Genomic DNA, 25,721 nt, shown 5'->3' with positions numbered 1-25,721 from the left:
CCACCTAACCTGCACATTTTCGGACTGTGGGAGGAAGCCGGAGCACCCGGAGGAAACCCACGCAGACATGGGGAGAATGTGCAAACTCCACACAGACAGTCGCCCAAGGGTGGATTTGAACCCAGGTCCCTGGCGCTGTGAGACTACAGTGCTAACCACTGAGTCACCGTGCCGACCCACGCTGTGTTGTCCATCAAGCTCCCACTTCTGTTTTGCTACTCCTTCTGCAGGTACCAGAAACACTTAGAGTCTTCCCTCTCAACAGAGCAGCCCTTCCAGCCAACATCTGCTCCTCCATCTCTGAAGAAGTAGTCATAGATTGCTCAGGAGAAGTGCTGGCATTGCTGTATCCTGCATCCTCAAACAGCTCAGATGCTGACACCATAGTACATTCTTTACATAAACTAGAGTTGGAAGCACATCTACAGCAAGGAAGAAATTCTCCAGGTTGCTGGCACTCAGTGGACTGTTGGGCACATGTACCTGTATATACATATATAATATATATTTTATATATATATATATAATATTATTATAATATTACCTAGGTATGTATGCACAGTTGTCCCCAGAAAATTCCTGGTATCATTTCCAGTATAGTCATAGCAGTGAAACCATAAACAAAAAAATATTTTGCATCACATATTCAGGCTGACATATTCCTCTTGTTAACTGATGGAGCAAAGTAACCACCTATGGTTAAAGAAGTGTCACATGTATTTAATATATATAACATAATAATCCAGGCAGGACAGGACATCATGGTGTCAGCCATTAATAACTTCATCAAGAGGGCAGGTTTGTCAGAGGGAAACTGGATCAAAGGTTGGACTCCACTGATGCCATCTGCATCAGGATGGCTCTGGGCATGCATGCATCTCTATTGACAAGTTGGCAATGGTATCGGAAAACCAGTCTAATATAGTGTCCTTCAGATTTGTGCACCAACTTGTCATTGGTGCTATAATGGAATAAGTGACAGGGGGAATAAAGGACCTGACCTCCTTCCAATGAGTACTTTCCTCACAATGAGACAGGGTAATGCACCCTGACCATCGAGGTCCCCAGGAGTTTTCTTTCAGTGCATACCAGTGATGCCTGCGGGAGTTTAAGCTGAGGAAGATGAACCTGTATGCGGGCAGGACAAAATCAGGAAATCCGAGATCTCTAAATGCAAATGTTGCTCCATCACCCCATAGGCAACAAAGTTCTCTACAAGTAGTCTCATTATCCTCAAAGTAATCCTTGTGTTAGTAAAGGTGTAAATTTCTAGGGTTATCTAGGTATGTTGCTTTATAATCAATTTTGTAACTTCCAGGGTGTTGACGAGCTTAAAGTTGCAAAGTAGAGCTGGCAGTCAATGTGAGGTCAACAATACACATTTAAACAGCGATTCCAGCTGATGAAATTAAAGGTTAATGTTTGACATAGTGCAAGTGGAATTGATAGGCCAGACAGTTTACTTTTGTGTATATGTTCTTATGAAATATCAGATAAAAATGCAGCAGCTGCCTATGTTGTAAAATGGAGGTAAACAATCTCCACAGTTATATAGGTGCACACAGGAATGACAAAAAACACATTATTTCCTGATGATAGGCTGGCTCTTTTGTATTGACATAAATTTAAGTGGATTACATCATTTAGACCCCATGCATGTTTTTTGAATAAAAGCTTGCACTTTAGCTGAAAGCAGCTAATAGAATGTAGCAGTAATGTAAGATAACTTTTACAAGTGATCTCTAACGAAGCCACACTCCTTTGGTACATTGCACGAATTAGGTGAGTGCAGTAGGCAGTAAAGTAAAATGAGGCAAGATCCGTATATGGCAATTTTCATCATAGAAAGGACACTTAGGATCGGGTTTCAGGCATTTGCTGTCTGCCCCAAATTTGGCCCATGAGCCCAGATTAGAGATCTATTAAAGGTCACTGGTATGCCTCATGTTAAGATAGTGAGTTGGAAGGCCCAAAGAAATGTGGCAGTTAAAATGCTTGATTGGCCCTCCTACAAAAAATTCCAAACATCATAGGAGCCTGTAATATTTTAGAAGGATATAAGAGTGCCAAAGCCTTCCTTGCTGCATCTTCCCTCTGCTGTACGATTTGCCCAAGACTGTCCACTCATATGGTAAGAGTACATGTCGTAGCAAAGTATAACTGACTCTGGAAACACTGGGAGGATTAATCATTGTGATAATCAGTGACAACACAGTGTGGAGCTGGAGGAACACAGCAGGCCAAGCAGTATCAGAGGAGCAGAAAGGTTGATCTTTTGGGTCAGAACTCTTCTTCAGAAGGATCTGAAGGTTCCCGACCTAAAATGTTAACTTTCCCGCTCCTCTGGAGCTGCCTGGCCTGCTGTGTTCCTCCAGCTCCACACTGTCTCTGACTCCAGCATCTGCAGTTCTTGCTATCTCTTGTGATAGCAAAGATAGAGCAGGCACTGGCTATGTTGACAGAGTAGGGAAATTAATTGGGGCCCTCTTGTGGTGCAGTGGTAAGGTAGTGTCCCTACCCCCAGCCCAAGGGGTCTGGGTTCGAGTCTACTCCAGAGGTATGTAAAAACATCTCTGAACAGGTTGATTCGAGAAGTAGAGAAAAGACGTTTAGGCATTCCACTCCCGCACATCCCAGATGTCCAAGTTCTTCAAGGACCGCAACTCTCCCCTCACAGTGGTCGAGAACACCCTTGACCGCGTCACCTGCATTTCCCGCAACACATCCCTCACACCCCGCCCCCGCCACAACCGCCCCAAGAGGATCCCCCTCGTTCTCACACACCACCCCACCAACCTCCGGATACAACGCATCATCCTACGACACTTCCGCCATCTACAATCCGACCCCACCACCCAAGACATCTTTCCATCCCCACCCCTGTCTGCTTTCTGGAGAGACCACTCTCTCCGTGACTCCCTTGTTCGCTCCACACTGCCCTCCAACCCCACCACACCCGGCACCTTCCCCTGCAACCGCAGGAAATGCTACACTTGCCCCCACACCTCCTCCCTCACACCTATCCCAGGCCCCAAGATGACTTTCCACATTAAGCAGAGGTTCACCTGCACATCTGCCAATGTGGTATACTGCATCCACTGTACCCGGTGTGGCTTCCTATACATTGGGGAAACCAAGTGGAGGCTTGGGGACCACTTTGCAGAACACTTCCGCTCGGTTCGCAATAAACAACTGCACCTCCGAGTCGCAAACCATTTCCACTCCCCCTCCCATTCTTTAGATGACATGTCCATCATGGGCCTCCTGCAGTGCCACAATGATGCCACCCGAAGGTTGCAGGAACAGCAACTCATATTCCGCTTGGGAACCCTGCAGCCCAATGGTATCAATGTGGACTTCACCAGCTTCAAAATCTCCCCTTCCCCCACCGCATCCCTAAACCAGCCCAGTTCGTCCCCTCCCCCCACTGCACCACACAACCAGCCCAGCTCTTCCCCTCCACCCACTGCATCCCAAAACCAGTCCAACCTGTTTCTGCCTCCCTAACCTGTTCTTCCTCACCCATCCCTTCCTCCCACCCCAAGCCGCACCTCCATCTCCCACCTACCAACCTCATCCCACCTCCTTGACCTGTCCGTCTTCCCTGGACTGACCTATCCCCTCCCTACCTCCCCACCTATACTCTCCTCTCCACCTATCTTCTTTTCTCTCCATCTTCGGTCCGCCTCCCCCTCTCTCCCTATTTATTCCAGTTCCCTCCCCCCATCCCCCTCTCTGATGAAGGGTCTAGGCCCGAAACGTCAGCTTTTGTGCTCCTGAGATGCTGCTTGGCCTGCTGTGTTCATCCAGCCTCACATTTTATTATCTAGTATCCTGATTTGTCCCCTTATACTTAAGCTACCATAGAAAGATAGAAAATTGGTACAGCAGTTGGCCATCTGAGCCTGCACTACTACTCAACACGATTATGGCCTATCATGCAATCTCAGCATTTTAGTTCCACCCTCTCCCCAAGCCCCTTTAGCTACATGGGCCACATCAAGCTCCCTCTTGAATATATCTAATGAACTGGCCCCAACAGCTTCCTGGGAGATAATTCCACAGGTTCACAACTCTAAGTAAAGAAATTCTTTCTCATCTCAGTCCTGAATGACTTAGCCCTAATTCTTAGACTGTGACCCTGTGTTTTGGACTTCCCTAACCCTGGGAACATTCTTTCCGCATCCAGCCTGTCCAGTCCCATCAGGATTTTATTTGTTTCAATGAGATCCTCCTCATTCTTCTAAATTTCAGAAAATACAAAACCAGTCGATCCAGTCTTTCCTATAATTCAGCCCTGCCATCCTGGATAATCAATCTGGTGAACCTTCGCTGGGCTTCCTCAATAGTAAGAATGTCCTTCCTCAGACTAAGAGACCAAAACTGCACGCAGTACTCAAGGTGTGGGCTCACCAAGGCCCTGTGTAACCACAGTGAGACATCCTTACTCCGATACTCAAATCGTCTAGCTTTGAAGAAGAGCATACCTTTTGCTTTCCTCACTGCCTGCTGCACCTGCATGTCAATCTTTGGCAACGTTTCCACCATGAAAACCAGGTCACGTTGCACTTTGCCTTTTCCTAAACTGTCACCATTCAGATAATAATCTGCCTCTTGTTTTTGTGACCCAAGTGGATAACTTCACACTTATCCACCTTATACTGTATTTGCCAAGTATCTGCCCACTCAGTCAATCTGCCCAAGTAACCTGCAGCCTATTAGCATCCTCCTGACAGCAGACACTGCTGCCCAGCTTAGTGTTATCTGCAAATTTGGAGTTATGGCATTCAATTCCTTCATCGAAATCATTAATATATATTGTGAACAGCTGGGGTCCCAACACTGAACCCTGTATAGATATATGCAAAATAATACTTTTGACAAGGACCAATTTGTACTGAAATTGATCCACAAAGACAGAAGTTAGCTAATAACATGAGAAAATAGTCTTACTTTGTGATGACAAGGCAGCCAGCGAACCTGCTGTCTTAATTGGAATGCTTTTAGACAGACTCTGCACTGCTGACCAGGCACAAGCAATTTGCTTCGTTCTTTCACTATTAACAAGGGTAAGGTCAGCACTATATGGCCTGGTACAGTCCTGGATCTATTTCTTGGAACAGATGGACAATGTTATATACATTAGAAAGTTACTGGAAATATACTGGAGAAACAGACTGGATTTATACATTTTAAGAATCTGTATTTAAATTCATTAAAATATAAAAGTAATGGAGGCACTATGATAAAATGAATATGTCAAATATAAAAAAAACAACTTTTGTGATTCTTACTCATTTTGTTCCGACATCAAGGGGGCAGGAAAATCAGAGATTGCTTGGCTGACCCTGTGAAAGGTTCTACAGCGCTGTAATACTGATGTCCTTTCTCACAAAGAATCTTAAGCCCTTTCAAGGGAACCAATCCACTATTAACTTAAATCACCTCTTCTACAATACTATTCAAGTCAAGCATTGCATCAACAATTACTATTGCTGGATCAATCTTGTCACTTATCCTTTTTTCAGTCCTGGCGCTTTTTGCACAAACAGATCCTTCATCTGGGTTTTTATTTAAATGAAAGATTCTCCTGATTGTGGTCTGGCCCATAAAGGACATCAAGTTATTTTACCCCCAATGTATAAAACATGAAGTGTCATCATTGCTGAGAAAGCACTTACCCATCTAACTGCAGAAGTAGATCATAGTCATTGGAAATTATTTCTCTGTTCATTAGATCATTGATAACTGCTAACGGCAAAGGCATGCCAGAAACCTGTTGTATTGGTTTCCAACGCTGATTTCTCTTCTAAAATAAAAACAAAACACCTATTTCTAGTGTTTAGAAAAACTTGAATGAATGTTTAGATCATACATGCCTAATAAAGTTGGTACTTGAGTAGAGATAAGAAATTCCAAAGGAAATAAGTCATTAGTGGGTGTAGTTTATAGATTCCTCCCCTCAGAAAAAAACTTCAGATGCAGAATTGATCAACGTAGAGTTTGTGATATTAAAATATGAATATTTAGCCCTCTAAGTAACCCAAATCCTATGCCTACAAATACATGCCATACAAAGGGGAAAAGAAAACAGATTTCTCTTTGCAGATATTCACTTTGGAGTTTTAAAAAAACACTTTTGGCAAATACATCTAAGTTCTAAGTGAGCAAAATGTCTTAGTTAGCAAAAACAATAAAGATCTGAGCTGTTCAAATGACAGTCAATCCAATGTTCTAATGTGCAAATATAGTTGTCTATCAATGCATGCAGTTGTTGCTTGGAAGCTTTGCAGGAGCTATTAATAAACCCTTTGAGGTTTTCACACTGGATCAGCCAAACCAGGGCTCTGGTACCGCATTGCACCCACAAGAAGGGTTTTTACAGAAACAGGACAGTAAAACTGTGAAGTTCCTTTCCTTTAGTAGGCTGGTTGCCAACGACTTCAAACAATATCCAAATCAGACACTGTAATCTGACAGTCATAAACCCAAGTAGGAGATCTCCAGAAAACAAATATTTATCACAACAAAGACATTTGTTGGTAAAGTTCTTGCGTTCATTCACTGATTTCTTTAAAAAAACAAATCCGGGCATCCACAATCTTTCAAACTCAAATGCACAAAAATGATTAAAGTCATCATGACAATATCAAAACGAGAAAAAAATAGTATATAACAAAGTGAAAATTAGTGGTGGGCCAGATGATTACAAAATATTTGGAAATTAGCAAAGTATGACTAAAAAGATTATCAAAAGGGATTCATGGATATACCAGAGAAAGCTAGCAAGAAATATAAAAACAGTAAAGACTTCTACAAGCTTGCAAAAAACTTAAAACGAGTGCTAAATGAGCATAGATCCCACCGAATACAAGACTGAGGAATTAATAATGGAAACAAAGAAATGGCAAATGCTTTGAACAAGTGCTGTGCATATATCTTCATAGTAAAAATAAGCAAAATATCTCAAGAATAGTATAAAATCAAGCAGTATAAGGCAGGGGAAAAACTTGAAACAATTTCTCACAGGTGATCCTAAAATACAACTGAAGGATACCAAGTCCACCGGATTTGATGAACTGTATCCTAATATTTTAAAGAAAGTTAATGTAAAAGTAGTTGATGTACTAGCTTGAATTTTCCATTGTCCCCTAGATTCTAGAAAGGTCTCAGCAGATCGAAAAATCATAAATGTAACACCCCTGTTCAAGAAAGGAGAGAGATAAATAACAGGAATCTATAAACCAGTGAGCTTAAGGTCTATTACCAGGAAAATTGAAGAATTCATTATTAAAGAGGTAGCTGGACATTTAGCGTGTCGAAAAGCTGAGGTAACATGTTTTTGTGGAAGGAAAATTATGCTTCATTGACACGTTACTTACTTGAAAATATGCGATGGGGGGGGATGAGTGTATAAATGGGAACCAGTAGAGGTAGTGTATTTGGATTTCCAAAAGTCATTCAATATGGTATCACGTAATAAGTTAATAGCTTATGATGTTGGGGTAATGCATTAGCATGGATTGAAGACTTGTTAACTAATTGAAGTAATTTTAAGGAGTCATAACAGTACATAGTGAATGTTACATGGAACATTAGGCTTTACTGCAAGGGGCTGGAGTGTGAAAGTAGAGAAGTTTTCTTACAATTGTACAGAGCAATGGTGAGCCACACGGCAAGGAGTATAGTTTTGGCCACCTTACCTAAGGGGTGATATTTATGTTGGAAGCAGTTCAGAAAAGGTTCACTAGGCGGATTCCCAGGATAAGGGGTTTGCTTTTTGAGGAACCACTAAGCAGGTACATCTGCTAAATATAAAGATCTAAATTTCCTATCTAAGGAAGTTGCAAGTATTTGAACAGTTTTTCATAGGCAAAGTATCCCTCAAAGCAAAGCTCTTCACCAATTGACATAAGACAAGATTTGAGCGTAATAAGAGAACAGCCATCTCCATCCTTTCAGATGCTGTGCCACGACTGAGACTAGAGCTCCTCCAGCCTTCTGCAGTATGCCTTGACATCTTATTTTGCACTTCATTGAGGGTCTTAAGCTGATGGACTGAAAGACTCCAGAACAGGGATGAGAAATTTCACAAACTCTTTCACAAACGTTTTCTGAAACAATTCTTTGTTGAGCGCATGTGGTCTTATATCACCCAATGACAATTCACCAGTAGCAGCATCCAATTCAACTCCAGGCACTTAAGTACTTAAGCTGAACTGGAAGAAGTCCAGCCAGATTTACCCAAACAAGAAGTTGGGGGAAACAAAAAACATTTCACTCTATAAGCAAGAACAGCACATAAAATGTCACAATAGCACATTTTTTTAAAGATTAAAGAAGACTAGTTTCATCTTCACTCCTAAGGAGGAAGCACACAATCAGTACCAGCCATCATCATGCTCTGGCAGGGGAAGGAGCAAGGTAGTTGAGAACCCTGGTTAATTCTGAAGACTTGCTACAAGAGGCTTACTAGGGAGTAAATATACAGATAAATGAATAGAAATGCAAACTTTAATGATGGGAAAGAATAAATACATGTTGGGGTGGAGAGTGCAGTATAAGGTAAATGATAATATAGTAATAATATAGTGGCTGATGACATCACAGGAAATGGCACCAGGTACATGTCGTTCTGAGTAGAATTTACTCTATAATAGTCATGTAGGTCTCTCCCTACTCTATATATAATGTAAGCAGTTGAATAAATAGCTTTGGTTCCCAAAACTTTCTCCATGTTCATCCCTAAGCATACTTATTTGCAACAATTATCATTGGTTTAAGTACTTGTTACCACTGCTTTTGTATCGTCTTTACTCCATACTCACGTACAACAATCACATTATTGTAATAGTAAAACACAGAATTACCTCTCGAAAAGTGAACTCGTGCTGAGGATGGTTCAGGCATGGAAAACACTCCTGACAAAGGTGAAAATCAGGACATCTTAAACACCTTTTGAAGAATGTGGAAGGGAAACAGAAAAACTGTTTGCATCAATTTATTAAATATTAACCAAGCATTGCACAAAACCAACATTAACTACATATTTCAGTTTAATTAACATTAGAAAAATTGATGTCACAAAACCATAAAAAGCAGGGACAGACCGTTTGGACCCTCGAGCCTGCTCTGCCACTCAATAGGATCATGGCTGATCCAACATTCCTGATATCCACTTGCCCCATACAACCCTTGATTCTCCTACTGATTAAGAATCCATCATATCTGTAAATATACATAAGACTCTTTCCCTTCTGTGGCAAGGAGTTCCAAAGGCTCTTAGCTCTCAGAGAAGAGATTCGTAGTCATCTTAATTTTAAGTCAGCTTGCTGTTATCCTGGACCTATATCCTCTGGTCCAAGATTCTAAAAGGGAAAGCATCTTCTCAGCATTTTTTCTTTCAAGCCCCCTAAGAATCCTCTATGTTTCAATGAGAAAACTTTGCTCATTAGGCAATCCCTCCATCCCAGAAATAATTCTAGTGAGCCTTCTTTGAATTGCCTGAATTTTATCTTTCCTTAAATAAGGGGACCAAAACTGCTCACAGTACTTCAGATGTGGTCTCAATAGCAACTTGTACAGTTGTAGTAAGACTTCCCTACTCTTATACTCCAACCCGTTTGAAATAAGGACCAACATTCTACTAGCCTTCCGAATTACTTATTTTACACATTCATGGGATGAGGTCAAGGCCAGCATTTGTTGCTCACAAGGTAGTTCAGAGTCAACCACATTGCTCTGGGTCTGGCATCACATGTAGGCCAGAACAGCTGAGCATTGTAGTTTGGAGCATGGAGGGACAGCCCTGCATCTCATGCAAAAGATGCTTTTTCGCAACAGGACGCAATCATCTTACAGCTCAGCCTGGTAATCAAGGCTCACCCGTCCCTGAAATTCCATGATCTTTTCCCCTTGTAGTTTCCTTCCCTAAAGAATATTAATGAACCAGATGGGTTTTTTCTGACAACTGACAATGGTTTTATGGTCATCATCAGATTCTTAACTCTAGAATTTTTACTGAATTCAAATACAACTGTCTACCAATATGTTATGTGAACCTTGGTCTTTGGATAATAAGTTCAGTGATAATATCACTAGGCTATCATCTTCCCATGCTGCACCTAAATACTAGTTTTCTATGTTTCGTGTACAAGTGCCCTGCACCAAGCATTCCACCAACCATATGTGTTGCAGATCGCTGCAGTTTTTCTCCATTTAAATAATATTTTGTACTTTTGTGTTCCCTTCCATAATGAACAACTTCATATTTTCCCACATTATACTCCATTTGCCAACTTTTTACCAACTTACCTAACCTATCAATATCTCTGTGTAAGCTGCGTGTACCTCTCCTGCAACTTGGATTTCACATGTTTTTGTGTCAAAGAACAAAGAAAATTACAGCACAGGAATAGGCCCTTTGGCCCTCCAAGCCTGCGCTGATCAAGATCCTCTGTCTAACCTGTCATCTATTTGCTAACGGTCTGTGTCCATTTGCTCCCTGCCCATCCATGTACCTGTCCAAATATGACGCTAACGTGTCTGCGTCTACCACCTCCGCTGGCAACACGTTCCAGGCACCCACCACCCTCTGTATAAAGAACTTTCCATGCATATCTCCCTTAAACTTTCCTCATCTCACTTTGAACTCATGACCCTTAGTAATTGAGTCCTCCACTCTGGGGAAAAAGCTTTTTGCTATTCACCCTGTCTATACCCCTCATGATTTTGTAGACCTCAATCAGGTTCCCCCTCAATCTCCGTCTTTCTAATGAAAATAATCCTAATCTACTCAACCTCTCTTCATAGCTGGCACCCTCCATACCAGTGTGAGAGATTAGAAATGTTGTTTCTGCAGATAAGGATGAATGGTGGGGTCTTGCAAAAGAAGAACATTATAGTCACAAGATTTTGTAGCAGAAGTTTATCATTAATCAGAGACTAGGTTCTGCAAAGATGGCAGTTAGCACGACCAGAAACATTCTTTCTGCAGACAAGGACATGGTGGAGATAAGGGTGTTGTAGCAGAGGCTTATTTCTGCAAACCTGACGATTCGCACGTACAGCATGTCTAGCGCTCTTTAGGATAGCAAATAAGGATTGCAGTAAAAAAAAGGGAATGGGGCCTTCGGCTGGCAGAAAAGGGAACAATAAACAAGGGCGGTCCGACAGGACGGGGAATGATAGGATAAGACCAATGGGAGCAGGGAGGCGTGATTCTGCAACTTGTAAATTGTATAAGAATGTTTGGCATTCTGTGTGTGTGTGTGCCTGTCTAGCAGACACCCTTTCTTGCAAGATCGTACAAAATAAAATTGTCTTGTTTCCAAGGCTTTGTCTCAGGCTGAGTTTGTGAGCAGGGACTGTTTCTCACAACTGGGGGCTCGTCCGGGATCCGACACTCCGACCGTTTGACACTCGTGGGACGATGGGGAAGGCGCGCCTCGCCGATTTCGGCGATCTCCAATTCCCTTGTTTGTCGTTTGCGGTTTGGGCAAGTGCGATCCGGACTAGGAGACCCTGGAAACAAGACGGGTAGACGCAGCGGGTCTGGTCGGGTAACTCTTGTGCACAAGACCCGGGTCAGGAAAGGTCTTAAAGATCTGTCCAGGCGACCGGGGGAGCGGCGGTATTTGCTGCAGGTATTGCCGCGGGGACATACGGGAAGTACGGGTAAGAGTTGTAAAGGCCAGGTAACTCCGTGCACGGACCAATGTAAGAAAACTGACCTTTAAGTATTGCCTTGGTGGTCGGGACGTATGGACAGTACGGGGAATTGGTGAAATATAAAAAGTATATAATTGGCCTGATTAATCGGATGAGTAAGGTGTCTGCCTGATTCAAGCACCCAGCCTTAGACCGGTTGTTAAGAGGGGAAATCCCCCATGCGAGGGTTAGGACCCTGAAGTGGGTGTGGAAGAAGGCGCCACCGAATCTCGACAAGATTAATTAAATTAGCAACAATGGGAGGCAAGGGGAGTTGCCTGAGTAGCGATCGATCTGCAAATAACGTCAAAGTGGAATATATTCCGCCCGACAGCCCTTTGGGGAGAATGTTGGGCAGTTGAGAATACGGCTCCCGGACGCGGGAGAAAGACAAGACTGCAGTGATAAATTATTGTTGTTTTGTTTGGTCTAGAGAAAGCATTAAGGTACCTGATATTTTTTGGCCCAAATATGGATCCGACGAAGACTGGCTGTGCCAATACCTATATTATATATATATATATATATATACATCAATCGGAAAGAACCATTCAGGCAGAAAGAGTCAGATTATGCGGCTTGTTGGATAGGAGGTGCGAAGGTAGGACTATATCCTATGAGTGCAGAAGGATCGGGGGAGGACAGGGAGAGGACGAACAAGAAAAACCACAATGGGATCCCCTAACATGTTTGCCACCTCCATATTCCCCCTCCTCCCCAATGACGGCCGTGAGTAGCCTCCACAACCAGCCCATGGCCCCAGAACTAACCCCAAACACCTGAAAAAGAGATGAACTCTGAGGTAAAAGACGCGGAACCTAGAGGGCCCAGAATTACACGATCTACCACACGTAAAGGAGGGGCAGAAACAAAGGAAAAGGAAAAATTATACCCTTTAAGGGAGGTCCCGATTGGGGATGGTGAAATTGGGTATGTGAACGCTCCCTTTACCAGTAGTGAACTTAGGATCTTTAAGAAAGAAATGAAAAGTTTAATAGAGGATCCGGTCGGACTGGCCGAACAGTTAGATCAATTCCTAGGACCCAATTTATATACCTGGGGAGAACTGATGGCAATTCTAGGAACTCTATTTTCGGGGGAAGAACGAGGTATGATTAGGAGGGCGGCCTTACAGGAGTGGAAAAAAAAGGCACCCAGCGGGACTAAACGTAGTCCCGGCAGATCAGAAATTCCCGAATGCCGATCCTCACTGGGATAATAATAGAACAAACGATAGAGAATCAATGCGGGATCTGAGGGAAATGGTAATATTGGGAATTAAAGAGGCAGCACCCAGATCGCAAAACTTTGCTAAAGCCTTCGAAGTACGACAGGAGAAGGATGAAACTCCTTCTACATTTCTTCAAAGGCTCAAGGAGGCCACAAGGAAGTATTCGGGGATGGATCCCGATGATCCGGTAGCTCAGGGACTCTTAAAGGTCCAGTTTGTAACTAAATCGTGGCCGGACATACAAAAGAAATTACAGAAAATAGATGGATGGAGTGAGAGACAGATGGAGGAATTACTATGAGAGGCGCAGAAGGTATATGTAAAAAGGGAGGACGAGAAGCAGAAACAAAAAAGCAAAAATGATGGTTGCCGTCATTAAAGAAGTGACAAAGAAAGAAAAAGCTGAACAGGGAACACAAAGGAGGAGAGAGACACAAAAAGAAGAGGCAGATACTAGACGAGGGAGACGACAGGCAGGATGTTACCATTGTGGAAGAGTGGGACATTTTAAGCGGGAATGCCCAGAGTTAACACGAGAAAGGGAAATGGTCTCCCTAATGGCCCTCGATGAGGATTAGGGGAGTCAGGGGTTCCTTCCTCCTAAGGCCCACCGGGAACCCTTGATAAACTTAAAGGTAGGACCTGAAGGGAAGGAGGCAGTATTCTTGGTGGACACTGGTGTGGCACGGTCATCCCTAAGTTTTATACCTACTAGTGTTAAAGTGACTAAACGAGTCTCTCAGGGTTTCCGGAGTAAAAGGCGAAGGATTCCCAGTGCCTATTTTTGAGCCAACCCTAATTAGAAACAATGATAAGGAAGTGACAGGACAATTACTATACATTCCCGACATTGGGAGTAATTTACTAGGTAGGGATTTGATTATATTGCTGGGCTTAAAAAAATTGGGGTAGAGAATAGTGCGGTAGCTGTAACAATGGCTATGTTAACGCCTAGGGAAGAACAACAAATTAGTCCTGATGTGTGGGCGAGAGCTGATAACGCATGGCACCTAACTATTACCCCGTTGGTAATCACACTGACTCGAAAAGATGAGATGGTTCGGGTTAGACAATACCCTACATCCTCTCTCCTTATGAAATGATGTTTGGATTACCTTTCTTGGGTGAAAAAGGGGAATTACCAACTGTAGAGTTCAATGATAAGTTTTTAAAGAACTATATTGTGGCGCTTGGTTCTTCTTTGTCTGTCCTTAGGAAGAAGGGTCTGCTGACCCAGACACCTCCACTTGAGTTCGCAGTACATCAGATATGACCAGGTGATTGGGTCCTGATCAAAACCTGGAAAGATACCAAACTGCACCCAAGCTGGGAGGGACCGTTCCTAACCCTCCTGACTACTGAAACAGCCGTCCGTACTGCTGAAAAAGGGTGGAGTCATCACACTCGTGTTAAGGGTCCGGTGGATGCTCCTTCCCCTCCGGCCGAGTGGCAAGCACATCCTACAGACAACCCTTTGAAAGTCAAACTGAGCAGAAAGAATGAACTGAACTGATATGAGAGACTATTAAGTATTGGTTAAAATTTTTTTGGAATTGTAAGCGTTGCGCGAACCACGCCTCCCAGGTACTTAAAGGGTTAGGGAATAGACAGGTGGGGGGGGTGGTTGGGAAGCTGAAATGAGCAGGCAGCTTTATGTTGTTATGATAATATTGGCGCTAGTTGCCAAGGGGGTTGGGAAGAATCATTTTACCGCGTTATGTCACAATTATGCTAGAGTAACGGGGCGTACCGACTGTTGGGTATGCGCTGTGATCCCACACCATGGAGAATCTGGAATCCCTCTCACGGTAGTACCATTTACAAATAGAGAGGTGTATGAGGTACAACAATTTGACTTGGGCTCAAATGATACAAAATGGAGATCTGAAAGGGGTGATTATAAATTCGTGGGATGGTTCCCACGACCGGCTCCGAAAACCCTGGGTGCTATCGACGGCCTTAGGGTTTCCCCACCGAAAGGAGTAGTCAATACTACTTGTTTCTGCAATCAGAACAACAGCACACCCTTCCAGTTAGGAAACTCATCTTCTGTCGCCACCAGCCAAGCTACTGGCACAAATGTACCCCACTTATTGAATGGGACATATTGGATATGTGGCCTAGACGCCTATCCCTTTATCCCCGGGGAAAGGTACATTTGGGTGACCGAATGCATAGGAAGCATAGAAATGCATAAATGTTATGATTTTGATCTAACACTGCCTCAAAGTCAGAAAGGCTGGAGTGGCTGCTGCTACCTCGCCTACCTAATTCCCCATCTGAGGCTGTTAGATAAAACCCCAGAAATAACTCAGAATGGGCAGGGAGGGAAGCGGACACCCCGAGAAGTAACCGAAGGGGATCGCTTCCTCTGGACTTTCATACCTATGTATGAGACTGCCCGAGAAGGAAGAGAAATACAAAAGTTGGCGCCTTCCCTGGAGGAGTTGGCCAACAATACTGCCGATGCGTTGGCCGAGACCCAATCCCAAGTGGCGGCCATAACGACCGAAATGATTGCCACCAGGCTAACGACTCTTCAGAATAGGATGGCTCTAGATTGTATTCTGGCAGAGAAAGGTGGTCCCTGTGCACTAACTGGGGAAAGAGTGTTGTATATACATACCTGACGTTTCCCATAACATTACTGATATCTCCCAACACGTGCGAGACAAAATCGCCAAGATAAGGGAGGCCGGTAACCGAAACCGGAATGAAAAAGGCTGGGAATGGGGGAATTGCGGATGAACTGGTCGGGGAAGATGGTTGGTTAATTTGGCCATCTATGGATTATTGATATTAGTGGGTCTGGTGGTGGGGTTTAATGTCCTCAAATGGATACTGAACCGATTAATGACATCTCTAGGGGAACGAACCCTAGTACATCACCAGATGCTTTTACAATCAGCAGATGGTAAGCAACAAAGAGAAAGTCAAAGGAAGCATCCTTTGTGAACGAACATCACAAAGAATGATTTAAGGGCTAACCGTGTACAAGATTGTGAACCTCAACACCAGCAAGCGTAAGTGGGCAGAAAATGGGAAAATGAATTAGAAAAGGGGCTTAATTAGTGCAGAAACAACAGTTTGAGAAAAAGAAAAAGGAGGAATTGTGAGAGATTAGAAATGTTGTTTCTGCAGATAAGGATGAATGGTGGGGTCTTGCAAAAGAAGAACATTATAGTCACAAGATTTTGTAGCAGAAGTTTATCATTAATCAGAGACTAGGTTCTGCAAAGATGGCCGTTAGCATGACCAGAAACATTCTTTCTGCAGACAAGGACATGGTAGAGATAAGGGTGTTGTAGCAGAGGCTTATTTCTGCAAACCTGACGATTCGCACGTACAGCATGTCTAGCGCTCTTTAGGATAGCCAAATAAGGATTGCAGTAAAAAAAAGGGAATGGGGCCTTCGGCTGGTAGAAAAGGGAACAATAAACAAGGGCGGTCCGACAGGACGGGGAATGATAGGATAAGACCAATGGGAGCAGGGAGGCGTGATTCTGCAACTTGTAAATTGTATAAGAATGTTTGGCATTCTGTGTGTGTGTGTGCCTGTCTAGCAGACACCCTTTCTTGCAAGATCGTGCAGAATAAAATTGTCTTGTTTCCAAGGCTTTGTCTCAGGTTGAGTTTGTGAGCAGGGACTGTTTCTCACACCAGGCAACATCCTGGTGAACCTTCTCTGCACCCTCTCCAAAGCATCCACATCCTTTTGGTAATGTGGAGACCAGAACTATACACAGTACTCCAAATGTGGCTGAACCAAAGTCCTATACAACTGCAACATAACCTGCCAACTCTCGTACGCAATACCCCGTCTAACGAAGGAAAGCATGCCATATGCCTTCTTGACCACCCTATTGACCTGCGTTGTCACCTTCAGGGAACAATGGACCTGAACACCCAGATCTCTCTGTTCATCAATTTTCCCTAGGACTTTTCCATTTACTGTATAGTTCGCCCTTGAATTTGATCTTCCAAAATGCATCACCTTGCATTTGCCTGGATTGAACTCCATCTGCCATTTATCTGCCCAACTCTCCAGTCTATCTATATTCTGCTGTAATCTCTGACAGTCCCCTTCACAATCTGCTACCCCACCAATCTTAGTGTCATCTGCAAACTTGCTGATCAGACCACCTACACCTTCCTCCAAATCATTTACATATATCACAAACAACAGTGGTCCCAGCACAGATCCCTGTGAAACACCACTGGTCACAGGTCTCCAGTTTGAGAAACTCCCTTCTACTACTACTCTCTGTCTGCTGTTGCCCAGCCAGTTTTTTATCCATCTAGCTAGCACAGCCTGGACCCCATGTGACTTCACTTTCTCCATCAGCCTGCCATGGGGAACCTTATCAAATGCCTTACTGAAGTCCATGTATATGATATATACAGCCTTTCCCTCATCAATCAACTTTGTCACGTCCTCAAAGAATTCTATTAAGTTGGTAAGACATGACCTTCCCTGCACAAAACCATGTTGCCTATCACTGATAAGCCCATTTTCTTCCAAATGGGAATAGATCCTATCCCTCAGTATCTTCTCCAGTAGCTTCCCTAGCACTGACGTCAGGCTCACCGGTCGATAAATTACCTGGATTATCCTTGCTGCCCTTCTTAAACAAGGGGACAACATTAGCAAGTGTCCAGTCCTCCGGGACCTCACCCGTGTCTAAGGATGCTGCAAAGATGTCTGTTAAGGCCCCGGCTATTTCCTCTCTCGCTTCCCTCAGTAACCTGGGATAGATCCCATCCAGACCTGGGGACTTGTCCACCTTAATGTCTTTTAGGATACCCAACACTTCCTCCTTCCTTATGTCAACTTGACCTAGAGTAAGCAAACATCTATCCCTAACCTCAACATCTGTCATGTCCCTCTCCTTGGTGAATACTGATGCAAAGTACTCTAAAGAATGACACCCAATTTCTCTGACTCAGCGCATAACTTTCTTTCTTTGTCCTTAAGTGGGCCAATCCTTTCTCTAGTTACCCTCTTGCTCTTTATATATGAATAAAAAGCTTTGGGATTTTCCTTAACCATGTTTGCCAGCAATATCTCATGTCCTCTCTTGGCCCTCTTAATGCCTCATTTCAGATTCGCTCTACATTCCCGATATTCTTGCAAAGCTTTGTCTGTCTTCAGTGGCCTAGACCTCATGTGTGCTTCCTTTTTCCTCTTGGCTAGTCTCACAATTTCACCTGTCATCCATGGTTCCTTAATCTTGCCATTTCTATTCCTCATTTTCACAGGAGCATGTCTCTCCTGCATGCTAATCAACCTCTCCTTAAAAGCCTCCCACATATCAAATGTGGATTTACCTTCAAACAGTTTCTCCCAATCTACATTCCTCAGATCCTGCTGAAACTTGGTACAGTCGGCCTTCTCCCAGTTTAGTACTCTTCCTTTAGGACCACTCCCATCTTTATCCATGAGTATTGTAAAATTTACGGAATTGTGGTCGCTATTTCCAAAGTATTCCCCAACTGTAATATCAACCACCTGGTTGGGTTCATTCCCCAACACCAGGTCCAGTATGGCCCCTTCCCGAGTTGGATTACATACATACTGTTCTAGAAAACCCTCCTGGACACACCTTACAAATTCTGCTCCGTCTTGACCCCTAACACTGAGTGAATCCCAGTCAATGTTGGGAAAATTAAAATCTCCCATCACCACCACCCTGTTTCTCCTACACCTTTCCATTATCTGTTCAAATATTTGTACCTCCATCTCACGCTCGCTGTTGGGAGGCCTGTAGTACAGCCCCAACATTGTTGCTGCATCCTTCCTATTTCTGAGTTCTACCCATAGTGCCTCACTGCTTGAGTCCTCCATGGGGCACTCCTTCAGTACGGCTGTGATATCATCTTTGACCAGTAATGCAACTCCTCCAGCCCTTTTACCTCCCTCTCTATCCCGTCTGAAGCATCAATATCTTGGGACAGCTAGTTGCCAATCATGCCCTTCCCTCAACCAAGTCTCAGTAATAGCAATAACATCATACTTCCAGATACCGATCCAAGCCCTAAGCTCATACAACATAGAACAGTACAGCACAGAACAGGCCCTTCAGCCCACGATGTTGTGCCGACCATTGATCCTTATCTACCATCTACCTTATCTACTACACTTCTCGCATTAAAACGATGCACCTCAGACCACCTATCCCTTTGTGTTCATCATCTGCTCCCCGACCCCCGACTAATATTCCCTTTAGTCACACCGACTCCATTATCTAGTTCCCTACAGGCTTTCGTTACTATCTCTTTTCTGTCCAATGTTTGGTTCCCATCCCCCTGCCACATTAGTTGAAACCCTCCTTTTTTAGCAAAAGCACCCCCAAGGACATTGGTTCCAGTCCGGATCAGGTGTAGATCATCCAATTTGTAATAGTCCCATCTTCCCCAGAACCGGTTCCAATGTCCCAAAAATACGAACCCGTCCCTCCTACACCATCTCTCAAGCCACATATTCATCCTGGTTATTCTTTCATTTCTGCACTGACTAGCACGTGGCGCTGGTAGCAATCCTGAGATTACTACCTTTGAGGTCCTACTTTTTAACTTGGCTCCTAACTCCCTAAATTCTGCTTGTAGGGCCTCATCCCGTTTTCTGCCTATATCGTTGGTGCCTATATGCACCATGACAACTGGCTGTTCACCTTTCCCCTTCAGAATGTTCTGCAGCCGATCGGAGACATCCCTGACCCGTGCACCTGGGAGGCAACATACCATTCGGGAGTCCCATTTTCGACCGGGGAACCACCTATCTACTCCCCTTACAATTGAATCCCCAATAACTATCACCCTTCCACTCCTCTCTCCGCCCTTCGTACAGCAGAGCCAGCCATGGTGCCATGAACCTGGCTATTGCCGCCTTCCCCTGGTGAGCCATCTCCCCCAACAGTATCCAAAACGGAATACCTGTTTTGGAGGGAGATGACCGCAGGGGACACCTGCACTGCCTTCCTGCTCTTCCTCTGCCTTTTGGTCACCCATTCGCTATCTCTCTCAGCAATCCTAATCTGCGGTGTGACTAACTTGCTAAACGTGCTATCCACCACCCTCTCAGCATCGCGTATGCTCCAAAGTGAGTCCATCCGCAGCTCTAGAGAAATCATGCAGTCTTACAAGAGCTGCAGCTGGACACACTTCCTGCATGTGAACGAGTCAGGGACATCAGCCCGGTCCCTAAGCTCCCACATTGAGCAAGAGGAGCACAACACAGGTGTGAGATCTCCTGACATTATTAAACTTAACTTAGATAAATGAAAAAGGAACCAAAAAGTTTTTGGCATCACACGATATATATAAAGAAATGTGAAATAGAAAAAACCTTGTCCTTTCTTTTGGTTAGAGGAGGAGGGCAGGTGGGAGACACTACACGTGTAGTGTCTCGGGTTCAGCCGCTGCCCAAATAAATGAAGACCGCTCCCACTCCAGGTAAGCTTTTTAAAGTGGGAAAATAAAACCTTACCTGCCCGGCAGCCTTCTGGTGCTCTCTCTGTCTGGCTCCCGCTTCAGGTAAGCTTTTTAAAGTGGGAAAAAATACCTTACCTTCCCGGCAGCCTCCTGGTGCTCTCTCTGGCTCTCGCTCTCGTCCCGAAAATGAAGACCGCTCCTGCTCGAGGTAAGCTTTTTAAAGTGGGGAAAAAAAACCTTACCTTCCCTCTGCAAATTTAGCTTTAGTATGCTTGCTCCCTTCTTTAAGGTCAGTAATATATATTGTAAAGCGTTGAGATCCATGACGGATCCCTGTCATACCCTTCTCATTATCAATCACCAACCTGAAAAAGAACTCCTCATCCCCACTTGCTGTTGCCTGCCCATTGGCCAATTCACTGTACTTTGCATTTTTTGGATCCAATTGCCTAGTCTTTTTTTCTCTCTCTGTATAGTACTTCATGGTTGTTCCCTGTCCAACCCATTTCTTCTGATTATTTTCCTAAGTGAGAATGCTTTTTGGACTACAAGCTAAGAACAAGGAGCAGGAGGAGTAGACTGTGTGACCTCTTGAACTTCCATCATTTAATGAGATTGTGGCTGATGACTGGAATCTTAAAATACACAATCCTACCACCTACCCCTTACAATCTTTTATCCCCATGATCACCAATAATCTCTTCATCTCTGTCTTAAAAATACCCAAGACCAGTTCCAACGCATTTCCACCAAGTAAGTTCCAAAGACTCAACATTCTCAGAAAAATAATGGTTTCATCTCTGCTTTAAATGAGTGGCCTCTTATTTTGCAACAGTGACCTCCAGATCTAGATTTCCCCTAAAAAAGGAAACATCATCCCTGTATCCATTCTGTCATGACTCCTTGGGATCATATGTTTTAATCAAGTTATCTCTTAGGCTTTTAAACTCCAGTGGATATCAGCCCTACTCATTTGTTCAACCTAAACACTTAAATTAGACCATCCATTTTTCTCATATTCAAGGGAATATAGGTTTGATTTATGAAACCTGCACTAATTAGTTGATAATAATTAATAATAACTGCAGTGTGAAAATGGATGATCTCAAACTTTCCGACCTTGAATTCCATTTTTCTTAGTTTTGCCTATTCTCAATCTATTAATATCCGTCTGCATTTAGGAGTTGGCAGAGTAGGGTGTTTTATTTCCAGCCCTTTTTGTGGATTCTTGCCTAATAATTTTAGGGACATCTATATGGGGAATTGTGTTGCACCCCTATAACATATGTTCATAAAATTTTCTTGAAAACCGATTTAGTCATGTCAGCCCTAATACTTCTAAACACACTATAGAATGGAATGAAACTTAACCTCAGAGTGTTTTAACTGAATAAAATAAATTTTAAAACAGAATGAGATCACTGGCACCAATGCCTCCATGACCTCTGATAACATTATTACCCTCATTTCTGTTATAAAAGGAATAATAATTATTTCCTACATTCCTTTTTATGTAGCATTCTGGGCTCTAAGTGGAAGTTAAAGCACTCTTCAAAGGCAGATGGTGATAATAGGTTCATAGAGCACAGAAAAGGCCCTTCGGCCCATCGAATTTGAACGTAGGTAGAGACATTAAAATTAGGTTGAAGGTGGCAGATTGGAGCTTCACCACCTTTCTACCTCTGCCCTGATTAAGTATGGGGCAGAAAACCTCATGGATGGCCTTCCCACCTGCTGTCAATTGAAGAGCTCTTAAAAGAGCAATTGATGTTCACTTAAGGGCCTCAGCCAGCTATGTTAGAATTCATCCAGAAAGGCAGCTGGTCATATGGTAAGCCTAAAAAGCAAAACTTTATTAGACTACTTCTGGGCTTCCAGGAGTACCTTGTGTTCAAAAGCACTCAAAGCCTAATAAAAGGAGATAGCAAGGGAAGGATGGGGTGAGGCTGCTGAATCCCTTTTCTTGTGACATCCCACCATTGCATACCTATCCCTGGTTTCCAAGCCTTGGGTCAATGCATTGCTAGTAGTAGCTGCTCATTTTTAAAGAATTCTTTCATGGGATAGGGGCATTCATTGCTGTGTCAGCATTTATATCCCATCCTTAGTTGCCTTGAGAAAGTAGTAGTGTGCTATTTTCTTGAACTGCTACAGTCCATTTGGTGTAAGTACTACACAATATTGCTGAAGTTTCAGGATTTTGACGCTGAAGGAATGGTGATACATTTTCAGGTCTGGATAGTGAATGGTTTGCAGGGGAACTTGCAGTTGGTGGTACTCCTGCTGATTAAAGCACAATTGTAGCCACATTTTCTGGCAACTCTTGGGAAGGGTGGTACAAGCAGGATTTCTGTCCCCATGGTCCCAGGGAAGGCCTTTTGACGCCCAATTAAATGTCTGACTAACACTCAATTTGCTGGGCCTTACTGAAAGTAAGTAACACAGGTTTATGCTGGCTATCTAGCAGGTGGGTGAGGCCCTCATTGCCTCCTTTAAACACTGCTGTCTGCTTCAGTAACCACTTGCAATGATGTATCCTGTCTCTTAAAGACACTCAATTCAAGAACATTCCTGGTCTCTTCTACTTGGTTCTTCCAGTAAAAATTCTTAGTCTCTGACACCTTTTCCAATTCATTCACCACCAGAAACATTTTTTCACAGTTTATTTACAGTGAAGTCCTCAGTTACACTCAAGCCTTTACTGCCTGGTGTTCTCAGTGATATTCTCGCATATTTTGTTACAGCCACAGTTTCTCCAAGGTCTGTATGTAATGTTGCTTCCAAAGGCATACCTAATTCCCTATTTTCTTCCACCTCCACCCAGACTCCAATTCTTCTGACTCTCAAACTTCTGATCTGATCTGAATCCAATTGCCCATTCCCTATGCTCCTTGAGCCAAGTCCCCTCACTACATGATCCCATATCAATCTCGCTCTCTCCCTAACTCAAATTCCCACTTCATTTTTGACTGCTATTTCTTAACATTCCTTCACAAGATGTTGGCATTTGTCAGAGTTTGACATCTAGGAAAACTAGTAGAAGTGGAATAAATGGACATCAGAGAGAAGCCGCCAATGGTTGGAGATGCACCTAGCACAAAGGAAAATGCTTATGGTGATTGGAATCAAATCATCTTCAATACTTAGTCAGTTACCTTCCAGCGTCATAATATCATAAGTAGAGTTGTTTGCTGACTTTTGCACAACATCATTCGCAATTCCTCAGAAACCCAAGCATTCCATGACCATATGTAGCAAGATTGGATGACATTTAGGTTTTGGCTTATAGACTGTATTTAACTTTTGCACAACACAAGTGCCAAGCAAATGACAATTTCCATTGAGACAGCATCTAACTATTTCGCCTTGATGTTCAATAGCACCACCACTATTACATTCTCCATTATCAACATCCTTGGGCTTACTACTGACTAGAAACTGCCACTGATCCTGCTATGTAAATGCTGTGGCTTTAACAGCAAGTCAGAGGCCAGGAATTCTGTGGTGAGTAATTCTCTTCCTAACTCCGAAAGCCTGAGCAACATCTACAAGGCACAAGTCAGAAGTGTGTAGAATTCTCTCCGCCTGCCTGGACTACTGCAGCTCCAACACTTGGGAAACTTGACACCATTCATGACAAAGAGGCCCACTTGATTGGCATGCCATCCCCAACCTTTAACACTCACTCCATTACTGAAGTACAGGGCAGCAGCATGTATAATCCACAAAATGCAATTCAGGAATCACCAAGGCTCCTTCAATAGCACCATCCAAGCCTATCTCCTCTGCCCACCTAGAACAACAAGGGCACCAGATACACACAAGCACCACCTCCAATAAATTCTCTTCCAAGCCAAAACTTAGTTGGAACTGTATCAATATTCCTATATTATTAGAGTTTGAATCTTGGAATGCCATTCCTCAACACACTGAACCTATTCTCTCCATCATGTAGACTGAAGCAGTTCAGAAAGACAGATCACTATCACCTTCTCAAGGACAATCAGGAATGGGCAATAAATGTTAACCGAGCCAACAATGTCAAATGTAGTCACTCTCCCTTCAAGTCTTGAGTTTAGCTCTTTTTCTCCATATTTGCATGGAGGCTGAAAGGAGGTCAGGGGCTGAGTTAATCCTGTCAGAACTAACGCGAGTGTCAGTGAGAGGTCAAGACTGAGCAAGTACCATTGATCGCTCTGTCGCTGACACTTTCCATTACTTTGCTGATGGTTGAGGATCAACTGACGGAATAGTAAATTGATTGGGTTGGATTTGTCCTGCTTTTAGTAGATTTGATACAACTGGACAATTTTCCACATTGCTGATTTGATTCAATTGTTGTGGTTGTACTTGAACTCAGGATATGGAGTAGACCATTTCAGGATTGAGATGAGGGAAGTTATTTTTCACTCAAAAGGGCAGTGAACTTGTGGAATTCTCTGCAGCCAAAGGGTGTGGATGCCAAATCACAGAATATATTCAAGAAAGAGATATAAATTCCTAGATTTTGAAGGCATTAAGGGATAGGGGAACCAAGTAGGAACATGGCATTGAGATACAGGATTAGCCATGATATTACTGAATGGTGAACTAAGCTTGAAATGCCCAGTGGCCTACTCCTACTTAATTCAAACTCAATGGTTTGAATTACAAGGTCTGTTCTAAATCTATTCCATTTAGTTCTGCACTAACACCACACAAAATGATACAGGATATAATCATGCTTTGCTTATTTTTCAAGGGATTGTGAGTGTCTCTGGTTCGACCAGCATGTATTGCCCATCCCAATTGCCTACAAAGGTGATTGGCAAGCTACCTTCTTGAACTGCTGCTGTCATTGAAGTAGGAACACACATTGTGCTATTAGGAAGGAAGTTCCAGGACACTGACCTAATGACAAACAAGGAATCGTGACTGTCCACATCAGGATGGTACGTGGTTTGGAAGGGAACTTGCAGGTGGTAGTGTTCACATGCATCTGGTGCTCTTGTCCTTCTAGGTGGCAGAGATGTTTTGTTTGGGAAGTGCTATCATAAGAGCATTGAGTTACTGCAATGCTACTTGTAGATTGACATACTGATGCCACAGTTTATCAGTCATAGAATAAATGTTAAAGGTGGTGGGCTGCAAGGCATTTCAACATCTGTCAATCACTGGTAAATTTGTTTCTACCTACAGTTGTGCATATCTTCATGACTTTAATCTATCAGGTCAACATATAATCTCTTCTGCTCTAATGAAAATAACCCAATTTTTCAAAACTATTTTCATTTGTGTTTCATCATACAAGACAGTATTTAATGAAATAGAGTCCTACAGCATAGAGACAGGCCCTTCGGCCCAAACTGGT

At 43.3% G+C, this 25,721-nt stretch overlaps 1 protein-coding gene across 4 annotated transcripts in view; it reads right to left on the bottom strand.

Annotated features, from left to right (window-relative positions):
- Positions 1–25,721, bottom strand: part of zswim2 (zinc finger, SWIM-type containing 2) — a 134,308-nt gene that overhangs the window by 3,531 nt on the left and 105,056 nt on the right. For all 4 annotated transcript variants that reach the window (XM_048535293.2, XM_048535291.2, XM_048535290.2 and 1 more), the window contains exons 8-10: positions 8,871–8,955; positions 5,682–5,809; positions 4,954–5,113 (exon numbers count right to left, since the gene is read on the bottom strand). In XM_048535293.2, coding sequence (XP_048391250.1) covers positions 4,954–5,113; positions 5,682–5,809; positions 8,871–8,955 — 373 coding nt within the window. The remainder of the gene's footprint in view (positions 1–4,953; positions 5,114–5,681; positions 5,810–8,870; positions 8,956–25,721) is intronic.

The sequence above is a fragment of the Stegostoma tigrinum genome, chromosome 7 (genome assembly GCF_030684315.1).
Source record: "Stegostoma tigrinum isolate sSteTig4 chromosome 7, sSteTig4.hap1, whole genome shotgun sequence".
Classification (NCBI taxonomy): Eukaryota; Metazoa; Chordata; class Chondrichthyes; order Orectolobiformes; family Stegostomatidae; genus Stegostoma; species Stegostoma tigrinum.
The sequence above is the reverse complement of the archived record's forward strand: the minus strand, read 5'-3'. Positions and strand labels throughout refer to the sequence as shown.